This window comes from Crinia signifera, chromosome 1 (assembly GCF_055691185.1).
Source record: "Crinia signifera chromosome 1, ASM5569118v1, whole genome shotgun sequence".
Lineage (NCBI taxonomy): Eukaryota > Metazoa > Chordata > Amphibia > Anura > Myobatrachidae > Crinia > Crinia signifera.
Genome location: NC_139217.1, coordinates 128588050 through 128614429, shown reverse-complemented (window position 1 = coordinate 128614429; position 26380 = coordinate 128588050). Strand labels below are relative to the sequence as shown.

The 26380-nt window shown below is 45.3% G+C and overlaps 1 protein-coding gene across 1 annotated transcript in view; it reads right to left on the bottom strand.

Annotated features, from left to right (window-relative positions):
* CLGN (calmegin) overlaps positions 1–17224 on the bottom strand; it is a 63594-nt gene extending 46370 nt beyond the window's left edge. The window contains exons 1-3 of the mRNA XM_083173361.1: positions 16959–17224; positions 12051–12221; positions 7040–7113 (exon numbers count right to left, since the gene is read on the bottom strand). Of these exons, the coding sequence (XP_083029487.1) occupies positions 7040–7113; positions 12051–12212 (236 nt within the window). The 5' untranslated portion in view covers positions 12213–12221; positions 16959–17224. The remainder of the gene's footprint in view (positions 1–7039; positions 7114–12050; positions 12222–16958) is intronic.
* Positions 17225–26380: the final 9156 nt, after the last annotated feature.

Genomic DNA, 26380 nt, shown 5'->3' with positions numbered 1-26380 from the left:
CCAGATCTGTTCTCAACACTCCTCTTCACTTGGGTTTCACTGACAAATCAGTAGCAGCAATTGGGGTAACAGGAAAAATACAACATTACCCACTGACGAAACCAGCGGAGGTTACAATCGGGCCTTTGCATACCAAACATTCTTTCCTGTTGGCTGCAGCGGCCCCGACTAACCTCCTGGGTAGAGATTTACTATGCAAAATGGGATGTGTCATCTATTGCACCCCCGGTGGGGTATTTCTGGACACTCCTAGAAATCTTACACAAGAAGTGCAAGATATGCTGGACAGTCCTCAGAGGCTAATGTTGTATTCCACTGTTGTAGAATCAAATCCATCTATGGTAGCTGAAATTACAGCACAAATACCGAGTTCCCTTTGGACTAAAGATGGACAGGACGCTGGGCTAATGGCAAATGTAGCTCCAGTAGAAATCCGCTTAAAAGAAGGCAGGATAGCCCCAAAAATACCACAGTACCCTTTAAAACCTGAAGTTGAGCTAGGAGTATTCCCAGTGATCCAACGATTGCTCCAACAGGAAATCCTAGTTAGAACTTCCAGCACGGCCAATAGTCCCATCTTTCCTGTGAAAAAGAGCGGGGGGAGGGGCTACAGACTAGTGCAGGATTTAAGAGGGGTAAACAAAGTAGTTGAGAGCCAATTCCCCGTAGTGCCAAACCCAGCTGTCATCCTAATGCAAATCCCACCTCACTGTACTCATTTCACAGTCATTGATTTGTGTTCAGCGTTCTTCTCCGTCCCTTTGCACCCTGACAGCCAGTATCTGTTCGCCTTTACTTACAGAGGAGTACAGTATACCTGGACTCGACTCCCCCAAGGATTCATAGACAGCCCCAGCATCTTCTCCCAGGCCTTGCATGATTGTTTACAATCCTTTCAACCCATGAGTGGTTCGATACTGATACAATATGTCGATGACTTGTTGCTGTGTTCTGAGTCACTGGAGTCATCAGTGGATGACACTAGACAGCTGCTGATGCATCTCTCAGAGACAGGACATAAAGTATCAAAGGATAAGCTGCAATTATGCCAGACCAGGGTTAAGTATCTGGGCCACTGCCTTACCCAAGGGCTGAGACACCTCACCGACGACAGAATCCAAGCGATTCAGAACATGGTACTGCCACAGACCCAGCATCAGATCCGTACGTTCCTAGGCATGTGTGGATACTGTCGCAATTGGATCCCAGGATTCTCTATTCTGGCATTACCACTACAAGAGATGGTTTCCTCAACTAAGCCAGATCGGGTCTCTCATACTGAGGAATCTGAGCTGGCTTTCGAGGAACTAAAGGTGAGCCTAACAAAGGCCCCAGCACTGGGAATGCCAGATTATGGGAAACCCTTTGAACTGTACGGAACTGAATCAGGTGGGTGTGCGGGCAGGAGTACTTGTACAAAAACATGGTGATGCCAACCGACCAATAGCGTACTACAGTGGCCAGCTGGACACAGTAGCACGCTCACTCCCAACTTGCTTACGAAGTGTGGCTGCAATAGCACAACTAGTAAGTAAGAGTGAGGACGTAGTGTTGGGACACGATTTAACTGTTCATGCTCCCCATGCTGTCTCTGCCCTCCTAAATTCTGCCCAAACACGTCATGTGTCCTCAGCACGGTTCACTAAGTGGGAACTGGCGCTGATGGCCCCAGTAAATATTACCATCAAAAGATGCAACACACTAAACCCAGCCACATTCCTTCCTCATGTGCCCTCCAAGGCACAAAGGGTGGAGGGTGATGGGAATGTTGCTGAATATGGTAAAGCAGAGTTTAGTGAGAGTGAGGACAAACATGATTGCATGACCTATCTGAATCAGACCTTCACAGCACGTCCTGACATAAGCGACAGCCCATTAAGTGAGGTAGACATAACCTTATTCACAGATGGTAGCTGTCATAGACAGACGGACACGGGAGAGCTGTGCACAGGCTACGCGGTAGTAGATGGAGAAGGTATTGTGGAAGCTGAACCCTTGGGACCACCTCACTCAGCACAAGTAGCGGAACTGGTGGCACTGACCAGAGCATGTGAACTGGCCCAGGGAAAAGCAGTTAACATATATACCGACTCCAGATATGCTTTCGGAGTAGTGCATGATTTTGGAGCCCTATGGCGCCTCCGAAATTTCATGACGGCGGCTGGCACACCAGTGGCGCATGCGACATACATTAGGAGACTTCTGGGAGCTATTCAGCTTCCAGACAGAGTGGCTGTTATCAAGTGCAAAGCTCACACATCAGAGAAGGACCCGGTGTCACTTGGTAACAGCCGCGCTGATGAGGCAGCGAAAAGGGCCGCATGCCCTGTAAATATTTTCACCCATCCTACCAACCTTTGTACACTGAACATGGTATCCACATCCAAACTGATAGACATGCAGAATTTGTGTTCCCCACAGGAAAGAGCAGTATGGAAGTCGAAGGGATGTGGCCAAGAGTCTACCGGACTTTGGAGAGATGGACACGGGAAACCAGTGGCCCCCAGGGCATACCTTCCTAGTCTAGCCGAGGCGGCCCATGGGCTGACACATCTTGGGAAGGAAGGTATGTGCAAGCTGGTAAAGGCCTACTGGTGTGCACCAGGGTTCGCTTCTCAAGCAGGTAGAGTGGCAATGTCATGCCTCACCTGTTTGAGGAAGAACGTTGGAAAAGCCATCCCAACAGAGCCATCCCACATCCCTCCTACAGAAGGCCCTTTCCAGGTAATACAAATCGACTTCATACAGTTACCACCCTGTAGAAATTTGAAATATGTGTTAGTTTGTGTTGACATGTTTTCCAGCTGGGTGGAGGCTTTCCCCGCTGCATCCAACACTGCTACCTTTACAGCAAAGAAAATATGTCAGGAGTTTGTCTGTAGATATGGTATCCCAAAGGTCATTGAGAGTGACAGAGGCACTCATTTCACAGGAGAGGTCTTCCAAATCATGTGTAAACTCCTGGGGATTAATAGTAAACTTCATACTCCATATCGTCCCCAGGCGAGCGCCAAAGTTGAGAGAATGAATGGTACTATTAAGAACAAATTGGGTAAAGTTATGGCTGAAACAGGGTTGTTATGGCCAGAGGCATTGCCTATTGTGCTGTATAGCATTAGGACCACTCCCAGGACTCCGCTCAACTTGTCCCCCTTCGAGATATTGTTTGGTCGGCAGCCACACATCATGATAGACCCACAGGATGATCTCAAATGTAACAATGAGCTAACTGTACAGTATATCCTAAAGCTAAACAAACAGCTACGGGAGCAACAAAAGCAGCTGAATTTACTGAACCCTGATATGCCTACCGAGAATTGTCATAATCTTAAACCAGGAGACTTTTTTATGATCCGAATTTTTTTACGCTCAGGTTGTTTGATAGACCGTTGGGAAGGACCGTACCAAGTTTTGTTGACCAGCACTACATCAATTAAAGTCGCAGAGAGAGAGACTTGGATACATTCGTCCCACTGCAAGAAAGCCAGTAACCCAGAGTCCCAGTGTGCAGAGAGCGAAAGAGAAGAAACGTCGCTAGAAGCATTGTTTCGGGAACACTGAGAAGCAGCCAAGGTCGAGCAACCTGAGCGAACAAAGGTCTAAGAGCAGAGCAAAATAAAAGTCCCCTGGTAGAGATGATGGAAGGACTCCAAGCAACAGGTTCACAGTTATGCATATATGTCTTTGTTTTCTTTCTGTGTTCATTTCTTCATCCAAAGATACTCGGTGGCTGCCACATTCTAGAGCGATCGGAGCGGAGTTCTGACAGTGTAATAATGGACCCAGATATGGGTGAGGTAGAATCCCTAAACCAGCTTGACACTTTGCCCATGACAGGAGAAGGTAAAAGGTATGAGGGAAACGTAGTTCAAGGGCTATGTGATGAGTTATTGTCTGGTGAGTACTGTGTCTATAGATATTGTCAACCTAAAATGGAAGAAGAATGCATCCAGCGATGTCAGTCGACAAGTAAGGCAACTACAGGCCGACATCCTTTGAGTGATTACCACTCACTAGTGGGTAAGGTCTTAAACCAAACAGAATGCTGGGTGTGTTCACAAGTGTTACATAAAAGGAGTAGTGTAGGCCTAGTCCCATACCCGCTTAATATTTCAGAGATAAGCGTATTAAATAAGGGGAGGCCATTGGATAAGAGATACCTGTATACCAGGTCCCCTAGTCTTAGATTACACCCATACCAAGTGGATAAATCCCTGGTATGTATGAACTTCTCGAGTTCCAGAGCGATTGGTACTTGGGAAGTGACATGGCATAACCAGACAATAACTTACTCCCAGCGTCCAGATGGAGAGCCTATTGATAAAGAATTGTTGTTAAAAATCCGAACCAGTGGGAGACACTATAAATATGTCTACACGGTGAAGAAAAGTAAAATGATGGCCGGCAGAGTATCAGCCGGCTACTGTAATATGACCCTACAGCCAGAAACTTGTGAGGAACAAGTCAGGGAGCAGGGGACGGGAATGTTCTTATGGATAATGTGTGACAAGATCATGAAATACTCTGTCCCTTATTTTCTCCCTCACGATGTTTATTATATTTGTGGTAGAAGGGCGTACAAATGGCTCTCCATGAACTACGTTGGAATTTGTTACCTAGGTAGAGTGTTACCTGAAGTGATGACCCTCACCCATGATGAGATGGTGAGCATACACAGAGGCATACCTCCTCCTTACACTCATACCCATTATGATCAAATCCATAAAAGGGATTTAACAATCAGGAAAGAACCCCTAGCTTCTGAAATGATACACGAGTCATTCGGTATCCAACTTCTCATTGCATTAGATATCACCCATACCGCCAGAGGAGTCATAAATTTTAAATATATACAAGCATTAGCCAGCTTGGTAGATAACATCACTGAGATTTATGATGACACCTTTAGATACACTGGGAAGGAGTTGCAAGCATATAAAAGAGAGCTAGTCCAACATCGGATGGTGCTGAACTATCTGACAGCTATGACAGGAGGATATTGTGTCACCCTCTCTACACAGTTTGGGGTGAAATGTTGTACATATATCACCAACAATACTGAAGACCCAGAAGAAATCATCGATCATCGGATGGATGAGATTCTTCAGCTTAAATGGGAATTTAGAAGGGAACATAATATCAGCCTGGCAGAAATAGGTAACAAAGTTAGTGAATGGACCTCCTGGTTGAATCCAATGCACTGGTTCTCTGGTTTAGGAGAATGGGCGCAAGGGATCATAGCTAGCATAGGAAAACTTCTTCTCTGTATCGGTGGTGCCATCATAGTCTTTGTGCTATTGTTCAAATGTTTAAAGGTGGTGACCCGGGGAAAGACAAAACGTACCGAAATCATGAGTGTAAGAACGAGAGATACAGAGGAAGACCAGGGTTTGGTATATGACCCTAGAATCGAAACCACCTCCCTTTAAAGAAACCATATTTGTGAACGTGTGTATGTTGTAACCACCCTTGTTTTTATTTTTATCCCAAAATTGTACATTATCCTTCGTGACCCTGAGTAGATTGTTCGATAAATGCGGCCCATCGTTTATCCGTGATCCCGGATCGGCCAAGAGCAGATGGTTTACTCCCCTTATATGTTTAATTCATGGATCCCAATTTCTTTGTTAGGATTATGAATTTCTGTATTATCGTGTGAAATGTTTTGTATTGTAACAGTTTTATATTTACTGTTAAAGGGTGGACTATGGAAGTCGAGTTACACACACGCCATTTTAGGATAGTATGGCCGCCATTTTGGTTCGCAGAGTTGCGCAAATAAAGTTTCCATACCCGAGTATGTGTGACAAAGTGGACCAGAAGAGTAGCCATACTATCACACATAAATTCATAAATACATACTGACACTAAGTAAAATGTAGTTAAAGGTTTAGAACGCCACACATAGCTTAGTTAGCCCTGCATACATCTGTCTGTATCATGTTTAGTACCGTTCCGTTCCGTTTCTTATGCGTAGTATTCCGGTCATTGCGAATATTTCGCAATATACACGGCTCGATAGTTATGGACATAATCCATATTCCAGGGACAGTTTCTGTTGAAAGTATGTAACAAAGGAATCTAGATGAAACCGGTTCTTATCACTGCTGACGCCGAAACCATCAGACAAAGGACTCTTAAAGTTCACTCCCCTGGACCTAGCCAAACCAGGTGTATCATCTTACCCCCCAATCACAGCTGACCTGACATACGACCTCTGACCAATGAGAACGGCCTTTGACCTCCCCTTTCTGACCCTATAAGATAAGCGACCCAGAGCAGCCAAAGTCTCTTCGGCACATCTACCTTTCCCTGACTTACCACCGGACTATAGTTCATCCCTGAACGATAGTGAGCTCTGACCGGACTGCGCTTCGCATATTTGATGAGAACGGTAACGGTTGCATTAACGGTATTTATTCTTATTGTATTGATTGGCTGATTGTGTCTTGTATCTGTTTTCTTTCCCCCTAGCAGAGTCTGTTTAGTATTCATTGTTAGTATATTGTATCACTTGTTATACCTGTTTATTCTTATTTCTGTAACCCCCTTTTGTCCATTAGGGACTTAAATACAACCTTTTTACGGAGTTCTTATCTCCTTATTTCTATACAGTGGTCGTGTCTGTTTATTCGCATAATCGCGATAAGGTATATTACGGACACTGTCCTTTAAGGTATATTCGCAGATTAGAGACAAAGTACTGCGAAGGAATCTCTGATTAAGGTATTGGTTCTTGGTATACATAATACAATAAAAGGTACGCTACGCTGCGCTACGCTTTGTTCGCACGTAGTTAGGTATAAAGGGTATGTTGGTTGCGGACTTATTACGTAACCAGCGCTTTTCACTTATTGTCTCTCTGGTCATATTTAATCGCCATTAACACTGGGTTTTGTTTTCTGTCTGATAGGGGTATTAATGAGGCGTTTTATGGTACGTATTGTTTGCAATTCATAAGTGATCTCCATAGTTAGGAAGTATTAGTCTTATACCAGAGTAAACAAGAAAAAAAAAAAACTAATAGCAATTTACTTACCCATCCAATGTTCCATCATCAAATGACTCCGCAAAAAACACATCACCGCTCGGGACGGGCGTCTTGTATACAACCTAATTTGAATAAAACATTTTTTGTCAAGTTCATATGAATGTTTTGGAGGGAGATTCAATTAGTATTATATTTTATCTGTCAGGAAAATGTTGCTTGTTTACTATTCACACCCCTTTAGGGCAGTACACACGGTTCGATCCCAGCGGGATCGATATTGATGGCCGCTGAGTCTTGGCGGCTTGCTGGAATTGAACAGGAGGGTGGGAAGGCGGCAGGCGAGAGGGGGGGATGCTGCATCGAGCAGCATGTAACTGCCTTCGCTCTTCCAGATTGAAGCAGAATAGACTTGCCAGGCGATACTATTTCTGCTTTCAGTCCCGGTGCCGTGGATCCGGATCGAATCTAGATTGAAGGCAGTTAACACTGTTCAATTTCTATTCGATTTTGATTTGATTTCGATTGATCAGCAGTCCTTTGTAGCCTGATTCACATAAAGTATTTAAGGTTTATAGGAAGGGATGTTTTTAAATCACTTTAGGTGTAGCAGTTGTTGCAGTTGTTCAGCTATAAACATAACATGTTACACCCCTTTAATGGTGTGTACACACGTTAGATGTGCCTTAAGATCCTATCCACGATCTGATCAGATAGGATCGTGGATAGGATCTTAAGGCACATCCGATTTGCATCCTATCTTGACTATATAGTGCAGATCTGCACTATATAGACAAGGCAGCCAAGACTTTCTGGCTTCCGATACGTGAACGCGCATCGGGATCGGATCGGGATCGCAAGGGTTAAAACCCTTGCGATCTGCATCCGATGTTGATCCGATGCCGATCCGATGTTGACTATATCGTCAACATCGGAAAGGAAATCGGACCGTGTGTACACAGCATAAGTCCTAATTCTCAAGTCCCAACTAGGTTAATAAACACAGTTTCAACTCATTTTACAGCTGCTCAACCCGTCACCCCACAAATTGTACCAGGGTAACTCCAGGGTTGTCACCCGTGACTGCCCTGCAAAGCTGTGCGAGTCATTAGAAGTGGATGTTACAAGCTCATAATCATTTATGAATAATGAGCACCTTTTTACACAGGTATTGTGTCCATCTTAGACCTCGGAATAACCCTGGTCTTGACCAGGGTCATAGACCTGGGATACTTAACCCTAGTTTGCCATTTCACACAAACACAGGGCCAGAGTAACAATGGGCCGGGTGGAGCTGCAGCTCCAGGCCCTCCCATGAAAATAGGCCCATCATCACCAAGGAAAATCCACTGGAGACAGGAAACAATATTTTCCTGTCACCACCAGTGGCCGTCCTCCAGCCGCACCTCCAACAAACAACCTACGCACATGTGGCCAGTTTTCATGTAAAAAAAGGGCAGCGTAGTGGAAGGCTGCCCTCCATGTGCTGCCAATTTGCATAGTGAGCCTCCCTTTTGCCATGTGACGTTGCGACGAGTGACAACACATAGGCACTATTGCACAGGGCTCTGCATGGGTGCCAGTTGTGACTGCTGCCGATAACCAGGGGCATGGGGTGGATTGAAGATGGGAGGTGCCAGCAGATCTTTGCGGATTCTCCTGGAGTGCTGCCTTTTGCTGGCAGCACCTGACATTCCTGACTATTGTGGATGGTGTATGCCTGGAGGAGCCAGAAGATGAGTTATTTTCAGGGTGGGTACTTAGTAATGGATACAGTGGGGACATACGAATGTGCAAGAGTAAAAATGGATACAGTGGGGGTGGACTTATATTAATGGACACAAAAAAAGGACATATTTTAATGTACACAGAAAGGGGACAAATGGGCATAATATTGGAAACCAGGAGGGCAACATAATAATAGACAAAAAGGAGGGACATCATAATAATAATAATAATAGACACAGAAGGGAGACAACATTATAATGAACAGGGGGGGGGGGGCGTATTTAGAGACAACATAATAATGGACTCGGGGTGCAACATAATAAAAGACATGGGGGCATAATAATGGACACAGAGGGGAAACAACATAATAATGCACACAGGTGCCATAGTAATGGAAGAAGGGAGGACTGCACAATATTTGGATATAGGGGGCATTAAAATAGAGATGTAGGGGGGACAACATAGTAGTGGATTTGGGGGGTGGGGGGGGGGCACAATGCAAAAATCAAGAACAAACAGTTATCCCTCACTAGTAGCATCTATTCCTGGTGCTATAGAATACAGTTATAGTAAATATAACATTGTTTTATCATGACAAGTTCACAAACACAATTGCTCATCACACAGCACCTCACGATGCAGTGTGTAGAAAGCCCCGTGAGCTCGCAGGTAAGCCAGTGCCAGCACTGTTTCTCCCTGCAGGCCATAGTGATGCGCAGGATTGGGGATCGCCAGAACTGCAGGGCATACACACGGAGCAATCAGTGCTCCATTTCTAAGCCATCTAGTCAGATGGCTTAGAAATGGGGCTGAAATCACCACGTGTGTATGCCCCATATGTTTCCCGAGCCCTACCAAACCTGCTTAAAGTAGGGCGCAACTACGACTGGAGATGTGTGTAGGACAATAATACATTGGGAATATCCTCATCCTAGACTCTCTGGCTCATTAATCGATTTGCATGGTAGGTCAACAATCCACCAGCATGTCGGGGCGGCTGCGGTCCCCAAGTTCAAGTAAAATGAGTACGTTTATTAGTTCTGCAGCCAGTTATACTGGATTTAAAGCATGATCAGTTGCAGGATGTGTAGACTCAGGGCAGGAATGAACAAAACATGTTTATGACTGTTCTAAAGTACATAAAGCTCAAGGCTCCTCCAAGTACAGACTGTCTCTGTTATACTATATTGGTGGCAGAGGGATAGAGATATATATATATATTTGTGGATATATGCAGTGGTTGGAATGGGCTGGTATATGGTGGTATGGCATACGGCACTTCTTCACCATTGATCCAAGAGTGCTTTTTCACTATTCAGTTGCAGCCCTGTGCAGTAGGAAGTAGGGGAAAGTGGCCAGCCTACTGGACTTACAAGAGGCAGCACTGTGGACAGTGTGTGCTGCTGATCCCCTCCTTACCCCTCATTGGGGCCGCTGGTCACGTGTCTCCTCTCATTGCTGTTGGATCTGTGCCGGGTGTCCCGGCTCCCCCCCCCTACTCTCACCACCGCATCCCTGCCAGGTGGCCCAGCTCTCCTCACGCTGCTGCTGGATAGTTTGCACTGATGCCCAGAAGGCGGCAACAGACACACCCAGTAGGCGTTATAGACATGCCCAGTAGGTGGTCGTAGAGACACGTGCCTCCAATTATGCACCACCTAATATAATGGGCTGCGCACACCTATGATAATATCTAGGATAATAGAGGATTTTGCATTTATCAAGGCCTTTGAATTTTTTCAAAAATATTACACAAAGTATCTTTTTGGGGAAATATCAAAAAGTTCCCATTACGATTCCCCAGGTTTGTATTCAATTCATTATTATGAATACTGGCATTACGTGTAAGGAAAAGAAACAGGTTAACAGATGGCTAAATACTGGAGCTGGGGAGAAGATGTGATCCAATCACTAGGTTTGATAACAGTGATTGGTTCATAATGTTGACATTAACCATGTTGACATTTATGCCCCTTTCCCACTGCAGCTCTTAAACGGTATATTGCCGTTTTCCCCCCCACAATTTACCGTTAAAGGCTGCAGTGGGAAAGCACCAGAGTTAAAATACCGGTTAAAGTTAACCGGTATTTCAACCCGTTTTAAAAGCTTAAAGTTTAAATACCGTTTTTAAGGCAGTGGGAATGCCTCTTAAACGGTATTTAAAAATCCCATACTAATTCCCCCTCCCCTGGTACCTTTCCTGGAAGGGTACCTGCACCGCACCCACCCCCTCCCCTGGCACTTACCTGCGTGGGGAATCCGGGCAGCGGGGTCCGGCATCATGGCATGGGCACAGCACTTCAGGTCCCTCCCTGTGGCTGGTGATGGATGCAGGGCAGCGGGGTGGGGTCCATTTGGGATCCGGGCAGTCCCTGGGGCTGATGGTAACTAGTAGTTCCCACTATGCGCATGTGTATTGAGCGCCGTGCATATAAATGAGCCGCTCAATACACATGCGCATAGTGGGAACTACTAGTTACCATCAGCCCCAGGTACTGCCCGGATCCCAAATGGACCCCACCCCGCTGCCCTGCATCCATCACCAGCCACAGGGAGGGACCTGAAGTGCTGTGCCCATGCCATGATGCCGGACCCCGCTGCCCGGATTCCCCACGCAGGTAAGTGCCAGGGGAGGGGGTGGGTGCAGGGTAGATACCAGGGGAGGGAGGGGGGTGCAGGGCAGGTACCAGGGGAGGGAGGGGGGGTGCAGGGCAAGTACCAGGGGAGGGAGGGTGGGTCCAGTAGAGGTGCCAGGGGGGGGGGGGGGGGGTTATGAAAGACAGGCACTCTTTTTTAAACGGTTCACTGCGATGGGAATAGCACTTAAACTGTATTTAAAACGGTAATCTGCTGCAGTGGGAATGCTAATACCGTTTTAAATACCGTTTAGAAATACCAGTACTTAAACGGGTCTGCAGTGGGAAAGCAGCATTAGCAATGATTTTAATGTCAATCTACGCCTAGTGCTAACCCTAACAGTAACCCTAAGCCTTTTGGAAATTTCAACATTTCATACTTCATACTTAACATTCTGTCCATGTTGATATTTATGTCGTCAACATTTTAACCATTCTTTACAGTCAACCCTAAGAATGTCACCACCTCAACCACTAACCTGCTCCATAGACTTTGTAAATGCACAGTACTCATTTTGTGACACTGCCTTTACCATTAGTGCAGCGGTGGCCAAACCTGTCCTCAAGATCTACCAACAGTTCATGTTTGTCAGGCAACCTGTGGATCTATAGTAGAAATGATGCAGCATGTTTGAAAATATGACAGTAGTGACTACAGCTATATATATATATAAAAAACACATAAAAAACAAACTTACCCCTAAATAATCTTTTTGGTCTTCACTTTGGGCTTCTTCTGTGTTTTCCAAATTATCATCATCGTCATCCTCCTCTTCATTGTCTACCTTGACAGTGACATCTGCAGCTGCCAAAGCAAAGAGCAATGTAGCCAGATAGAACCATCTCCAATGAGGCGGCATTGCGGTGCACTGCAAGCACAAAACACACAATCTAAATTAAATAGCAATTCTGACATTCAGCATATTATCTGTAACTGTGTTATCCAGAAAATTTTATAACACAAAGTATTCCCAAAAACAAGTATAGTATACAGTATCAATGGGTTACTGCTATTGTATATTTCAGGAACAGCTCACAGGACTTCTACTTATTATTGTTGCTATAATTAGTGGCACAGTATTAACGACTTCAGCAGTCACAGTTTATACATGGCTAATTGATGTTGAACACAAATGACTTTTCTCCCTAGGTGGCAAAGGGCTCCTGAGAGTAGATGGTTGGTGTGTGAATGTTCTGTTTGATGAAGAGAAACACAGGGGTTGATGTATCAAGCAGTGAAAATAACGGAGAACTGGACCAGTGGAGAAGTTGCCAAAAGCATAACTATATAAAGCTGTACCTTGTTACAGTAAAATGCGTAAAAACAGTCCTGGGAGCCCCCGAATACTGCACCACCTCAGCACGCTTATCGCTTCTACGGCTATTGGGTCCGGACCAGTCGCCCATCTTTTGGGACTTTTCCACACCTGCATTCACATCAGTGAATTACACCCCTCTTCCACACCGCTACTATTGAGGATATTAGGGCGACAACAGCAAGGTCAACATGTTTTTCACGTTTGAGCCAACTTGAACTGACGGGCGGTATTTCATGCCCTACCATTCACTAGGGCGTGGAGGGAGAATAGAACAGTCTGCAGAGCCAATATACTTTGATGTTGTCCATGTCGACTATGTCGACATCCAGGTCTAAAACCTGTGAAAACCTCATGTCAACCTTCTCACAGTTAACCTAATGCTTGTGTCAAACTTCTAACCCTGTCGACCTTTAGCGGTCGACCTAATGACCCATACCCTTTATACAGAGCACACATATTCCACAGCACTTTACAGAGAATATTTGAACATTCACACCAGTCCCTGCCCCAGTGGAGTTTACAATCTATATTCCCTCCCACATGTACACACACATACACACACAGTCGTTCTAGGGTTAATTTTGTTGGGAGGCAATCAACCTACCAGTATATTTTTGGATTGTGGGAGGAAATCAGAGTACCCAGAGGAAACCCACTCAAGCATGGGGAGAATATACAAACTATGCACAGTTAGGGCCATGGGGGGAATGGAACCCATGACCTCAGCGCTGTGAGGCAGTAATGCTAACCATTACACCATCCGTGCTGCCTAAATATTATTCTCTGTACATTCTGTACCTATGCATAGTACTATGCATAGCTCATATCAGCTGCATCCACAGTAGCAAGTGTTCTACTAAATACTGGAGAACAACAAAATAAAAATAAAGCTTTATAACATGCACAAAAAATAAGAATGGTTAAATGGAAAATTGTATGAAGCAAATACTTTTACCACATAGAAATAAGTCTGTCTGTGTATTTCTATGAATGGACAGATAAATACAATAGAATCAACTCCATTCTCCATATCATAGAAGGCTAATGTGAACTCCAGAAATGATGCATAACCTGGCGAGTTTCCATCTGGGTATTTATTGAACGTTGCCCGGCAGCAGTTACTCACCTAGGGGGTTTGTGCAATCAGGAACACCAGCAGGGTTTCAAGAGAGGTTGGGATAATACAGGTGCGCACTTTGCACATTCATACATCGTTCACAGAACCATAAACTACATAAAAACACAAGTAGTACCATGTAGAAAGAACCACTAAATCACTCACAAAAATACATGAAAAAACTCCCTATATTTAGGCAACTTCAGGTGTTCTGTTTTGTCTGCGCTACAGCTAACATGTTGTCACCTGCATTGTGTCAATGAAATCTCAGTGTGAAAAGGGAAATGCTGACATTTTACAAAATGACATTAGGATTAGGTTTAGGCTATAGGTTAAGGACATTCTGTATTTCCCAACCAAGCTTCTTTTGTGCAACATTAGCCACAACTTACAATTAAAGACGCGAAAGCTAGAACATGAGCCGCAGCTGCTGGGTGATTTAGGTCTATGGCTACTGTGGGTATGGGTCATACGGTCAACAAGAGGATGCTCGACATACATTGGGTCGACAGACCTTGACATGCATCAAGGTCGACACCTCAGAAGGTTGACATGGATATGGTCGACAGGGTCATTTGGTCGACACAAGCATTAGATCGACATGCGCAAGGTCAACAGTCAAAAGGTCAACATGGGGTTTTCCGTGGTTTTTCCCCAAAAATGTCAACATGGACACTGTATCAGTGCACCGATGCGCTCGCCATGCTTCAGCCTTGGTACTATTTTATTCTCCCTCAATGCCCTAGTGCTGTGGGTCCCGACCTTCTCAGCATGGGGTCGCGACTCCATGTTGCTGACCAACAGGCTGATGTCTTTTCTAAGCTCAGTCAGTGATTCAAGGATACTGAAAAATCTGTTGAGTTGTCTGTTATGTTAGACTCCTCCCATCATTGTGTGCCCTCACAATGCTGCCATGTATGTGCTGACTACACTTGTGATGTGATGACCTTCTGCAGTCACTTGCCTGGGGTCCTGTCATTGTTTTTATTGTTTGATGGGGTCTCAGAGCAAAATAGTTTGAGGAACCCTACCTTAGTGGATAGTAGGGCATGGAATACCGCCTAACGACACATGTCGGCTAAAAAAAAAGAGGTGAAAACACCCATGGCAACCTGTAATACAGTACCAAGACTTTTACAAAGGTACAATGGTAATATGTTTTTAAAAAAACACTATTGATTTAGCTGTACTGTTGAAACAGCAACATGAAAGAATCACACATACTGTATAACTAGCAACCATACATTTATCATTACCAGTTATTCATATAGCGCACACATTGGGCCTTTTTTTTGATTGACTGGCAAGGCTGCAAAATTCGCAGCCTTGCAAATCCATCAGAGCTGCCGTGCTGCCCCCCCCCCCCCACCCCCACCCCCCTGCACGGCTGGGAATGGATGATTTACATAATAATCCATTCGCAGACAGGGAGAACACATTCGATGGTCGACGACCATCAAATGATATCTCCCGTGCACGCAGTTCAGAGTGACCTATATAGTCACTCTAAACTGCGTGCACCCTGTCCGCCCCCCCCCTGCGTCACCGCCTCATTAGCCTGGGAACGCCCAGCGTTCTCATGGAAACGCCCATGGAATGCTGGGTGTTCCCATATGCTAATGGGGCGGCCCGGCGGCCCCCCCTCGGGCTGTGGGGTGCGTGCACCCGGTGAACCAAAAGTTCACTGTGGGTGCACGCACCCTGTGTCTGCACATGCACAGAAACGCGCCTGCGCAGACACTAAACATCGGTCCTCCGTGCGAACGCACAGAGAACCGAATGAATCAAAATAAGGGCACACATATTCCGCAGCGCTTTACAGAGAATAGTTGAACATAGTGGAGCTTACAATCTAAATTCCCTACCACATGTACACAAACACACATTCATTGTAGGGTTCATTTTGTTGGGTGCAATTAACCTACCAGTATATTATTTGGACTGTGAGAGGAAAACGGAGTACCCGGAGGAAACCCATGCAAATACGGGGAAAATGTACAAACTCCACACAGTAAATGCCATTGTTGGAATGGAACCCATTAGTGTTGAAAACACCCTTTGTCAAGATTTTATCCCCGAGAAATAGATCTCAAAAACACCTGGCGGGAAATTTACTAAGATGGTAATTAGACTTAGACTATGGGCAACCAATCAGAACCTGTCTACTATCTTCTAGAACCCCCAACAGTGCACGTTTTCCAGGTCTCCACACAGAATCACGGGTGAATTAATGAGCGACCATATTGGCAGTGATTGGAGTGTGCACCGGCGAAAAATCGCCGTGTGCACGCTCCCGTTTTCAGCCCCTTAATGGTTGCTAGTCGCTGGTCACAAGCTCCTCAAACCAGTGACTTCCCCTGCCTCTTCTCCCGGCAGTGTGTCATTTTCATCAGGGACCCTCTCTTGTCCCTGATGAAAACGGAACACTGAGCAATATGATTGCTGAGCAATATATTACCAGTAATCATATTGCTCCGTGCGTGTGTACACAGCTTAATTCCCATCTTAGTAAATACCCCCAGCTAGTGTTTCCACCACTCTTCAAGACTCCGAGTGCCAATGGTATTCATCATATTGTGTATTGCTATACCACTTTCCTACAGGATTGAACTTCTTGAGGTCACCGAAGCAGGTTACCCCCAAGAGTTCAGACTGAGTGCCAGAAACTGGAGAAATTATATATATATGGAAGCCATAAACAGCACAGGAACATTAGGCAAATCACATTATTGTGTTAATACAATACACAATGTATACAATATACAATGATACAAAAGTATGCATATTTCATCTTATGGAGATTAATTGATAATACGGTGCAAACTAGTTATCAAATGGAAAATATGCATAGACTAGTAAATCATTGGCAATGACTGTATGGAGAATATGTAGGAGGCCGATGCACGGTGCTGCCGCGGCGTAACATGCCCAGCAGGGAGGCAGTAGCCCGTGTGCCCGGCCAGCACAGAGGGGGCATGTAACGCATCTGGCCTCGGTAGTGCCTGGCAATACCACACCATGTGCCGGCTAGTACAATAGGGAGCACCGGCCAGAGAGAGAGGACAGTCAGGGAGTAGGAGGGGGTGGTCCTGCTGCTACTGCCGGGGAGACGGTCACTGCTGCCGGGGACCGGGCATAGCACCAGGAGCTGCCCTATAGCGTATACTCACTGCGGGGGGGATGGAGTGCCGACCCTGGGTAGCAGGTATTGGGATGATGATAATTATGAGGGACTGTAACCTGTGACGAACAATCCGGTGCTGCCGGGAGATCTCCTCATCATCTAATCCTCCTCCTCAGTGTGTGTGCCAGGGCGGGGGATGGGGCATGTGCAGGAGGAGGGGATGCTGCACACTCGCTGCTGCTACCACTGCTGCTGGGGGTTACAGTGATCCCTGGCTGCGTTGGGTGTCTGGGACTTTCATGTCCAGCATTATGCAGATCAGCAGAGTGGAGGTGCATTGTTCAACTAGGGACCATATTCTGGTTGACTCTCAAAGCTGCATATTTCGCAGCTTTGCGAGTCCACCCAACACCGCCCGACCCTAGCATGCAGCGATCACCCGCAGGCATACGAATGGATGTTTCACAAAAACATCCATTTGCAGCCTTCGGTGCAGGGACAAAATCATCGAATGATTTTGCAAGCGCTCGCAGATCTATGACACCTCTGTGGTGTCATACAGTAGATCTGCCTGCATCCTGTACATCAAGCAGACAGGCTGATGTCTGCTGGCTGCCCTCCGCATCTGCGTCACGGTTGCATTAGCATGGGAATGCTGGGCGTTCCCATGGGCAAAGCCCATTGCCACCAGCCCATGCCCCCCTGCCCACAATGCTAGGTTCGAACAGGACAGCGAACTAGCAGTTCACCGTGCCCACTCGCACCAAGCATCTGCACATGTGCATAAATACGCAGACGCCAAACATTGCTTCAGGGGAGTGAACTAAAATACCCCCTAGATCACTTGTCTTAAATTTTAACTATGGAGTCAGTAACACCAAGGGGATTATCGGTACTTATGTATTATCTGGGCTCCCGATTTTTTCATTGCATGCCACTACTTAAGGCATGCAATGCAATGCAATGCGATTTTTCATTGTAAAGACCTGATTTTTAATTGTATAGTTAACCTTGGGTGATTTCATACCCCCACTATCCAACTACGTGTGGAGTTGATTTTAAATAGTGTGGCGAGCGCAGTGAGCCACCGTGCCCGAAGCGTGGCGAGGGGATGTGGATAACTTTACAGGTATTCTGCGTCCGCTCGCCACGCTCAGAGCCAGATTAAGGTCTAAATGGGCCTGGAGCTGAAAATGATCAAGGGCCTATTATGTGCAATAATAGGGGTTGTGACCAGCACCTAATAATGTGGGTGGCGTGACCAGTGTTCTGTTTGGGTGATCTGCTCATGGGTGTGTCTCTATTTGTGTAAATACTTTAAACTAATTATATATGCCTGGAAAAGGCAGGGGGCTGGCATAAGAAAAATGCAGGGAGATATATTGGCGGGTGCACTCCAAAGGTGCACCCGCAGGACGCAGATGTCCTAAGATACTTGCGGGGTGAGACGGCACTCCAGTCATAAAAAAATACTGAAAGCCGAAACTTGGTAGACAATATGTCAGCACCTTTTATGTGGTAACCTAAGTTTACCACACCATATACTCCTTATACAAATCATGCAACACAATAGTAACCCCCTTATTTTTTTTTTTCCTTTTTCTAAAAAACTCAGGAGCCCGAGATGTGCTCCCTACCACCAGTGCTGTGCCTAAACACGTGCAAAGGGGGCCGTGCGATCGAAGTGGGTCCGTCTCCCGAAGCTGCATTATTTTTACACTGCAATTTAGATTTCAGTTTCCACACACCCCACCCAAATCTAACTCTCTCTGCACGTTACATCTGCCCCACCTGCAGTGCACAAGGTTTTGCCCATTTTCCAAACAAATTTGTACTGTGATCAGATCTGAATAAGGGCCATAGTCCACAGTTATTTTGCCATATTTACCAATGGCAAAATATTCACAGCGACAGGTGCTGCAACCATCCGAGCCGGTCCAAATGCTGGATGAAGATACAGAGATTATTCTTGAATCAATAGATCCATTTCCAGCTGGGGAGGAAATTACACAGGCAGCCGTCTGGGTTTACAAAAAACCCCACTCACCCAAGCTCTTTACATAGCTTCAAGCAGAAGCAAATCCACTTTATGTAGACACAAAGCCATCAAATGGGCAACATGCAAGGATACCTTAGAAATATCTCCCATCAAATTAGAAAAGTGGGCAACAGTGTGTGTGCAAGTGTAGGCACACAAATCAGAATGGCTGCCACTCTGGACATGCGCCTTGGGGAGATCAGCCAGGGCAGAAAGTGTTAATGCCCAGAAAGTGTTAATGCCCAGACACAAGCAAGAACGGCACAAACTACTGCTTTGGCCTCTCTGCAGACCCAAATAAGCAACCCAAACCCCAATTTATTAGGCGCACCAACTTCCACAATTAGCAGTGTGTCAAGCACACCAATGAGTAGCTCCACAATTACTCCCGTACGTATGAGTGTGAGAACCAGGGGTGGCCTTGGGTCTGGTCAGTGGTGGGCTGGGCCGGGGGGCAGGGTGCTATGTGCCCCCCCAGGTCAGTAGATTTATGCAGCTTTAGGGCCGCCCGTGTGTGGCCGAGAAGGACCGATCAACTGACAGCCGGGAAGGATCTGTCCTTGGCTTTCAGCTGTCGGTATGCGTAGGGCCGGCCCGACTATAATGCTGCCACAGAGAGGAGGGCACCACGCTGGGAAGCTGCTGATATATTACAAACAGTGCCGCTGTTATTTCAAATGTGCCGCCTACTACAAGCTAATTGGAATTTTCAGTGCCGCAGCCAACCAGGCAGCTGCGGCTCCTGATTGACTCACAGACACAGACTGCATGCGCCGATTGCCTTACAGCAGGCAGCGCAGCGGCGCATCTGAAATACCAGCGGCGCTGTTTGTTTCAGCGGCTTCCCGGCGTGGTGCCCTCCTGCCTGTGGCAGCTGCATGACCCAGCTCTGCACACAGTTCTTTAGAGGTAAGGGGGTAGCTACTGGCTCTCACGCGCGTGTGGGTTGTACTTTAATAGGGCAGACACAGGTCACACTGTGCACTGTCTGGTCCCCCACTGGAGAGACCTGGCAGCCCGGTCCTCCCTTCTCATTTAGTCCTCCCTCTCTCTCCTCAGTGGCCACCCTGTCACCCTCCTCTCTACGGGCAGCAGACGTCCATGTTCAATAATATAAAAGCTGTGTCCATTTGCTGTGGGGGGTCTTCTGTAAGGAGGGAGGTGCTTTAGTGGTGTAATCCCCCCCCCCCCCATTGCAATGAGCATTAACACCCCACCCCCTCCATGGAAGTGAGCATATAAACCACCATGGCAACAGACATGAAATCCCCCCTGGCAGTAAGCATGTAATTTACCCTAGCAACGAGCAAGAAACCCCTGACAACAAGCAAGAAACCCCTGGCAATGAGCTTGTAACCCCTGGTAAGTGGCACTTCAGAGGGGAATTTTGAATATAAGCAGCACTAGTGAGGGCATTATGTGTGTAAGCGGCACTTCAGAGGGCATTATGTGTGTAAGCGGTGCTACAGGGGCCATTATGTGTAAGTGGCACCAGTCATCTTTTGCCATGAAACCCCTTTCAAAGAGTAATTAGCCTTACTGATGGGCATCATTTGTAACTTAAAAAAGATTGTTGGTGTCAGCAGCATAACTATGTGTAATGGGCATTATGGTGTGTGGCATAATATGGAATGTGCAGTACGATGTGTGGCTTAATGTGTAATGGATATTATGGTGTGTGGTGTATAGTGTAATGGGCATTACAGTGTTTGGCGTAATGGGCATTACATTACAGTGTGTGGCGTATAGTGTTAGGGGCATTACGGTGTATGGCATCTAGTTATAGAACTGTTGCTACTGGGCTCATTATGTGTATAAAAGGCACTACGACTACGGGCATTATACACCCTTTTTTTCAGTGAACACGTTGGCAAGCACTCTCTCTTTGTAAAGTATGGGTGGCCACAAATTTATAGTTTGCAGGGTTGCACCAAACACCCTAACACTGGCCCTGAACAGAAGGATATGTGCGCTAGAAGAAAATCCAGGGCCACTTGCTAGTGTTTGCCCCCCAGACTAAAAGTAGCCAGCCAGCCCCTGGGTCTTGTGCAAAGGGGGGATGTTCTCGGACCCAGGGCAAGAAACCATAATGTTTTTTGTAACACATTCGCAGGTGCATTTTGTTTGTGTTTTTTGAGTGTACTATTTCAAATTGAAATATTCTTTGACTATACAAACATACTTCTTGCAACTTTCAAACAGCAAACCACGTTTGTTTACCTTAACACGTGTCTGTCTTTTTTTTACAGTTCAATTTTGTGTAATTGTGGGTGGTTGGGCCAAAACTGGATTGCTTTTCAATGGAACTTGCCATTATGGGGATATTTTTGGACCTGAAGCCATTCTTGCATTTTAGATGTACCATTACATGAACTTACTTACCAGCATGTATGCATCAAAAGTCACAGCAGGGGATATATACCCCACTGCCAGCACCATCAGGCAGTCTGCGGGCCAGAGAATATGTCTAGCTAAATTAGCGTCCGCAGCCCGTAAAACTATCCTATCACAATGGATTTCAACGAATACTCTGACAATTGCACCATTCTTAGTCTCGTACCTCTTCCAAATGGACTGGCTGGAGATGTCCCTCAATAAAGAGACAAAAGCAAAGAAATTCTTTGCAGTATGGTTACCCCATGTTCGGTCGCTGCCCTCTCCCACCAAAAACCAACTTAGAAAAGCTGTTCAATTTACATCCTGGTATAATCTTATGTTTCTCCAATTTGTACCCCCTTTTTGATCAGTCGCCCCATGTTCTTTATCTTCTTCTGACAAAACCAATGTTATGTCTTGTGTGATTTGTATTGGATGAATTCTAAACAATTGGATTACTGAATAATGCTAAAAGAAACCAAAAATTCCATGTTCTTATATCTACAGAAACTTTATTCATGATGATCATTTCACATAGTTTTTTCCTTTCACTGTATGTATTTTGCAGTTCTTCAATAAAATATTAAAAAGACACAGCAGCTATGGCAGAAATTCTTTATTCTTTGGGGGGGGGGGGGGCATTACTCCCCTAAACATTTGGATAAATTAAAGAATAAAAGTAATTTGTGTGTAAACGTAGTGAACTTACATTTAAAAATATCATTGTTGTTATTACAATTACTACATCCAATTACCTGAGAAATTCTGCCATAACACACACCCCTTCGCTTACTCCTAACTACCCTAGGTTGTGTAGTTTCAGCTTCCTGCATGACTGCTGCAATGCCATCCTCAATATAATTTGGTTGGGCCAGGGCAATGTTATGTAACATGCAGCAAGCCTGGACGATCATCACTACTTTTGCTGGGTGATAAAGCAGTGTACCTGATGATCGGTCCAAACACCTGAACCGACTTTTCAGCACCCCAAAGGTGCGTTTCACTACATTGCGGTTGGCAATGTGTGCATAGTTGTGCATGCTGTGCCTTGTGGGTTACGCAGAGGTTTCATGAGCCAAGGTAGACACCCATATCCAGATTCACCTTAAAATAAAAAAAAATTAAGGAGTTTTTAATGTAAGGTAACATGTGTAATAAAATTTGCTTACAGGCAACACAACACAGTGTTCATTTGTAAAAATGTGCAAGGTAAAAAACATTGATGGTTTTAAAGTACGTTTAAGATTTTACATATCACCAACAACAAAATGGTAACACTCAGTAACTGGCTAATTGCAAAATACTTTAATTTGGAAATATAGACGAGCCGAAGCAGGTGCAAATTACAGGTTGCTAAATCATCCATTCACATTGGTTGCCAGTAGTAACATCAGATTTGTAATATAAGTTACCTCAGGTTGATTCCTAGCAGTATTCAATACAGTTGCACACCACTACCCAGGAGTTAAACAATTTATTTCCATTGTAAATATTTAATAAATACACTATACATAGAGGCAACAACAAAAAAGGTACTTACCAAGTTGCCAACCCCCCCGGCATGTTGTGCTCCTGGAAGCGGTCCCAGAGGGCTGAGTGACTCAGAATATAGGCATCATGGCAGTTCTCTGGGTAGCCTGCAACCACACTGAGAAATTTGAGGATGGCATCACATAAATCATACAGTACAGTGTATTTTACACCCCCCCCCCCTCGCGTGCTGGCACCCAGCCAATTACTATTACTTACCTGCGGTGGCGGCGGCAACGCAGCATCGCAGCATCTTCTCCATCTAGGCGTCGGGTCTCGGACGGAGCACTCACTGAACAGTGCTGCCAAGCCCCTCTGTATCCTAGGCTTGGCACTCTGCAGGCTGCACTGTGTATTGTGCATGCCTGCCGCCGGTGCCAGGTGGCATTGTGTGAGGGGGGTGCCGTGCCACTTTGGGCAGCTGCCCGGACCCCTCCAGAGGCCGGGGCCCAGGACAGCTGTACCCCTGGCACCCCCCTGTCAGCGGCCTTGACAGGGGGGACACAAACTCGCTCGTAGCATGAGCTGTCAAGGGCCCATGACAAACGCAGCACTGCCACAGAGGAGCTGAGTGCAGCCGCTCTCCTATATGCTTCTTCCTGTAATTATAAGGAGGCTGGGAGCAAGAGAACAAAGGCCAGAGAGCACGGGGTGGCATATAGAGATGAGCGGAGGGGGGAAGCCGGCACATATCGACGTACTACAACATGTCCAGTTTATATACACAAATGTAGTAATGTACAGTAAGTAAAACACTTGGTGTTGCAGTGAGTCCCCACATGGGCAGCACGGATGGTGTAATGGTTAGCATTACTGCCTCACAGCGCTGAGGTCATGGGTTCGATCCCCACCATGGCTCTAACTGTGCGGAGTTTGTATATTCTCCCCGTGCTTGCGTGGGTTTACTCCGGGTACTCCGGTTTCCTCCCACAATCCAAAAATATACAGATAGGTTAATTGGCTTCCAACAAAATTAACCCTAGAATGTCTGTGTGTGCATGTACATGTGGTAGGGAATATAGATTGTAAGCTCCACTGGGGCAGGGACTGATGTGAATGTTCAAATATTCTCTGTAAAGCGCTGCGTAATATGTATGCGCTATATAAGAAACTGTTAATAAATAATAAATAAAAAATGGTGTCATACGTGAGTATTAGTCTTAGTGATGATTATAATATTTATTGCCAGATCCATGCAAAGTATTCCTCTGTATACAGGGTAATACATGTAAGATCCATAGGAAACCCTTTCTGTACCTGTCAACACTCAGGCTTTCATTACCTGTTCACTTTGGGGGAGTTACGCTGCTAATTAGGTGGGGGATGGCCAATCGCCCAGTTTAGGGGAGGAGCCACAAATGTAAACAAACAATTACAGCTTCTCCCTCTCGATGGTCCATGATATGTGCTTTCTTTTTTTAACCCATGGGATGCCTATTACGGATCGAAGAGGACACAATCTGCCTTGAAGGCCTCGTTAATTATAAATTCCTTCCATAGGTTCCCACTTTCTACTGGAGAAGAGAACGGGCCATTGCTGGAATCCATAGGTAAGTACTGTATTGTATGAATGATTGTAGTATGTATTAAGTTTTATTTCTCTAATGTGTGTGTGTGTTTTATTTCACTATTTGTACGGCTGTAGAACTACAACTACAAGTACCAGAGGGCCCCTTAATGCCTTGCATGCTGGGATTTTTGGTTCTCCAAGTTCATGCATGCGAGGCAGGCTTGCTGGGGCTTGTAATTCCACAACAAACTACACAAAAACACAATAGTTTCTCATCTACTGTTTTACACAAAACATCAGCCTGGTGCCCACCGCCCTTGGGCACTGGCTTCAGCCCAGGCAGGGAGTATCCTAAAGGGGGGGACCCCTTTACTGGGGGGTCTCCACTCCCCCAGGGTCCCAACACTGACTGACAAGTCAGGGGGATAATGCATTGGACCAGGGGAACTGCAGTGCTGGTTGTAAAAATTTTGTCCCCTGGGTTTGAGAACCAGAACTGGCATTTAAGACTGGTGCTGGTTTTAGAAATCCTGGGGACCTCAACGATTTGGCCCGTGAATTTCTAAATCCAGGACCGGTTCATTGAGCCTGGGGCTGGTTATAGCCATAGGGGGGTCCCCCACATGTATTTTTTTTCAAATACGAATATGAATGGATATGACCTGCTACATCACCAGAAAATACCAATCCAGGAAATACGGCAGATTAGTAAATTTGCCTATTCTCGTTTCCCGAAATACAGCCGATGCCGGTCGTATCAATTCTAAACAAAAAAAGGAATAAGATAGATGCCCTGCATACAACAGGAACTGCAATTCTCACTGAGTAATGCGTGTCACCTAACACTCTAGAAAACAGATGGATTTACAGAGTAAAAAAGTGCCCACAAAATCTATATGGAGCTGATCCTTTATGTGTCCAAATGAAATATTTGATCTTCTAATAGTTCAAGTATTTTGTCGCGTATATATATATATATATATATATATATATATATATATATTTATATATATATATGAAATAGTTATATATATATATGAAATAGTTAAGAAATATATATATATTGTAGAGGGTTTACAAAATCTTTATTGCATACTCACATCGGAAAGGAGGTGTCTCAAGCTCATAAAGGTATCTTTAGGTAGTAGACCAATAATGGGATAAAAAGAGAGCATCTTTTGCACTTTAAGAGCAGCTTGATGTACTTGATGCAATTTAAATATATATGGCTCAAGTGCTTTTAGACTGTATATATCAATAAATAAGGTTTTCAGTGAAGTGAATGAGATAAAAAATGTGCATGCCATAAAAACAATGTTAAAGAATATATAATCCAAAATAAAGGTTTAAATAAACAGGTATAATAAAATCATAACCCTTTTGGTTATTGTCACAGACCCACCGGTCGCCTGCTCCAATGCGTCAATCTGAGCAGCTCCGGCCGTGTCTGGGGTTCACTTTGGACTCTTGGGTCCTTTACTTGAGGTACACTGCCACCAGCCAAAACCTGATGTTAGCGCTTGAAACTGTGCAAGGGGCGGCTTGGCTCGCACCTGACCGCACAATACAATATACAAATGGTAACACGCTGGAGCGTTCTCTTCTGAGGCTAATGAGTCTTAAGAACACAGAACCCTGACTGAGAATATGTATCATTTATTCCTAGAAATACTACAGAGCTTTAAAAAATGTTTACAAGATATTACAATGATTTTAAAAGTACACACAAGATTAAATGCAATTTCAGAAATAAAATAAAAGGGAAAAATGACAGAACCGTATCTTACACTTAAGTACCAATCCTTACGTGGGGGGGGTTCTCCACAAGAAATCTCTGGTCGCGTACACCCCCAGGTAGTGACACTGACCATAGAGAGAAGTAGCTTAGTTATACCTTACAAACTCCCTCATCCCTCCCACCCTTGGGATTTGACTCTTTCCATGCTGAAGGAATGTGGAAGGTCCCTGGCAATGTATCTTCTACAGTCTGCTGTTTTCAAAGTGATTGATCCTC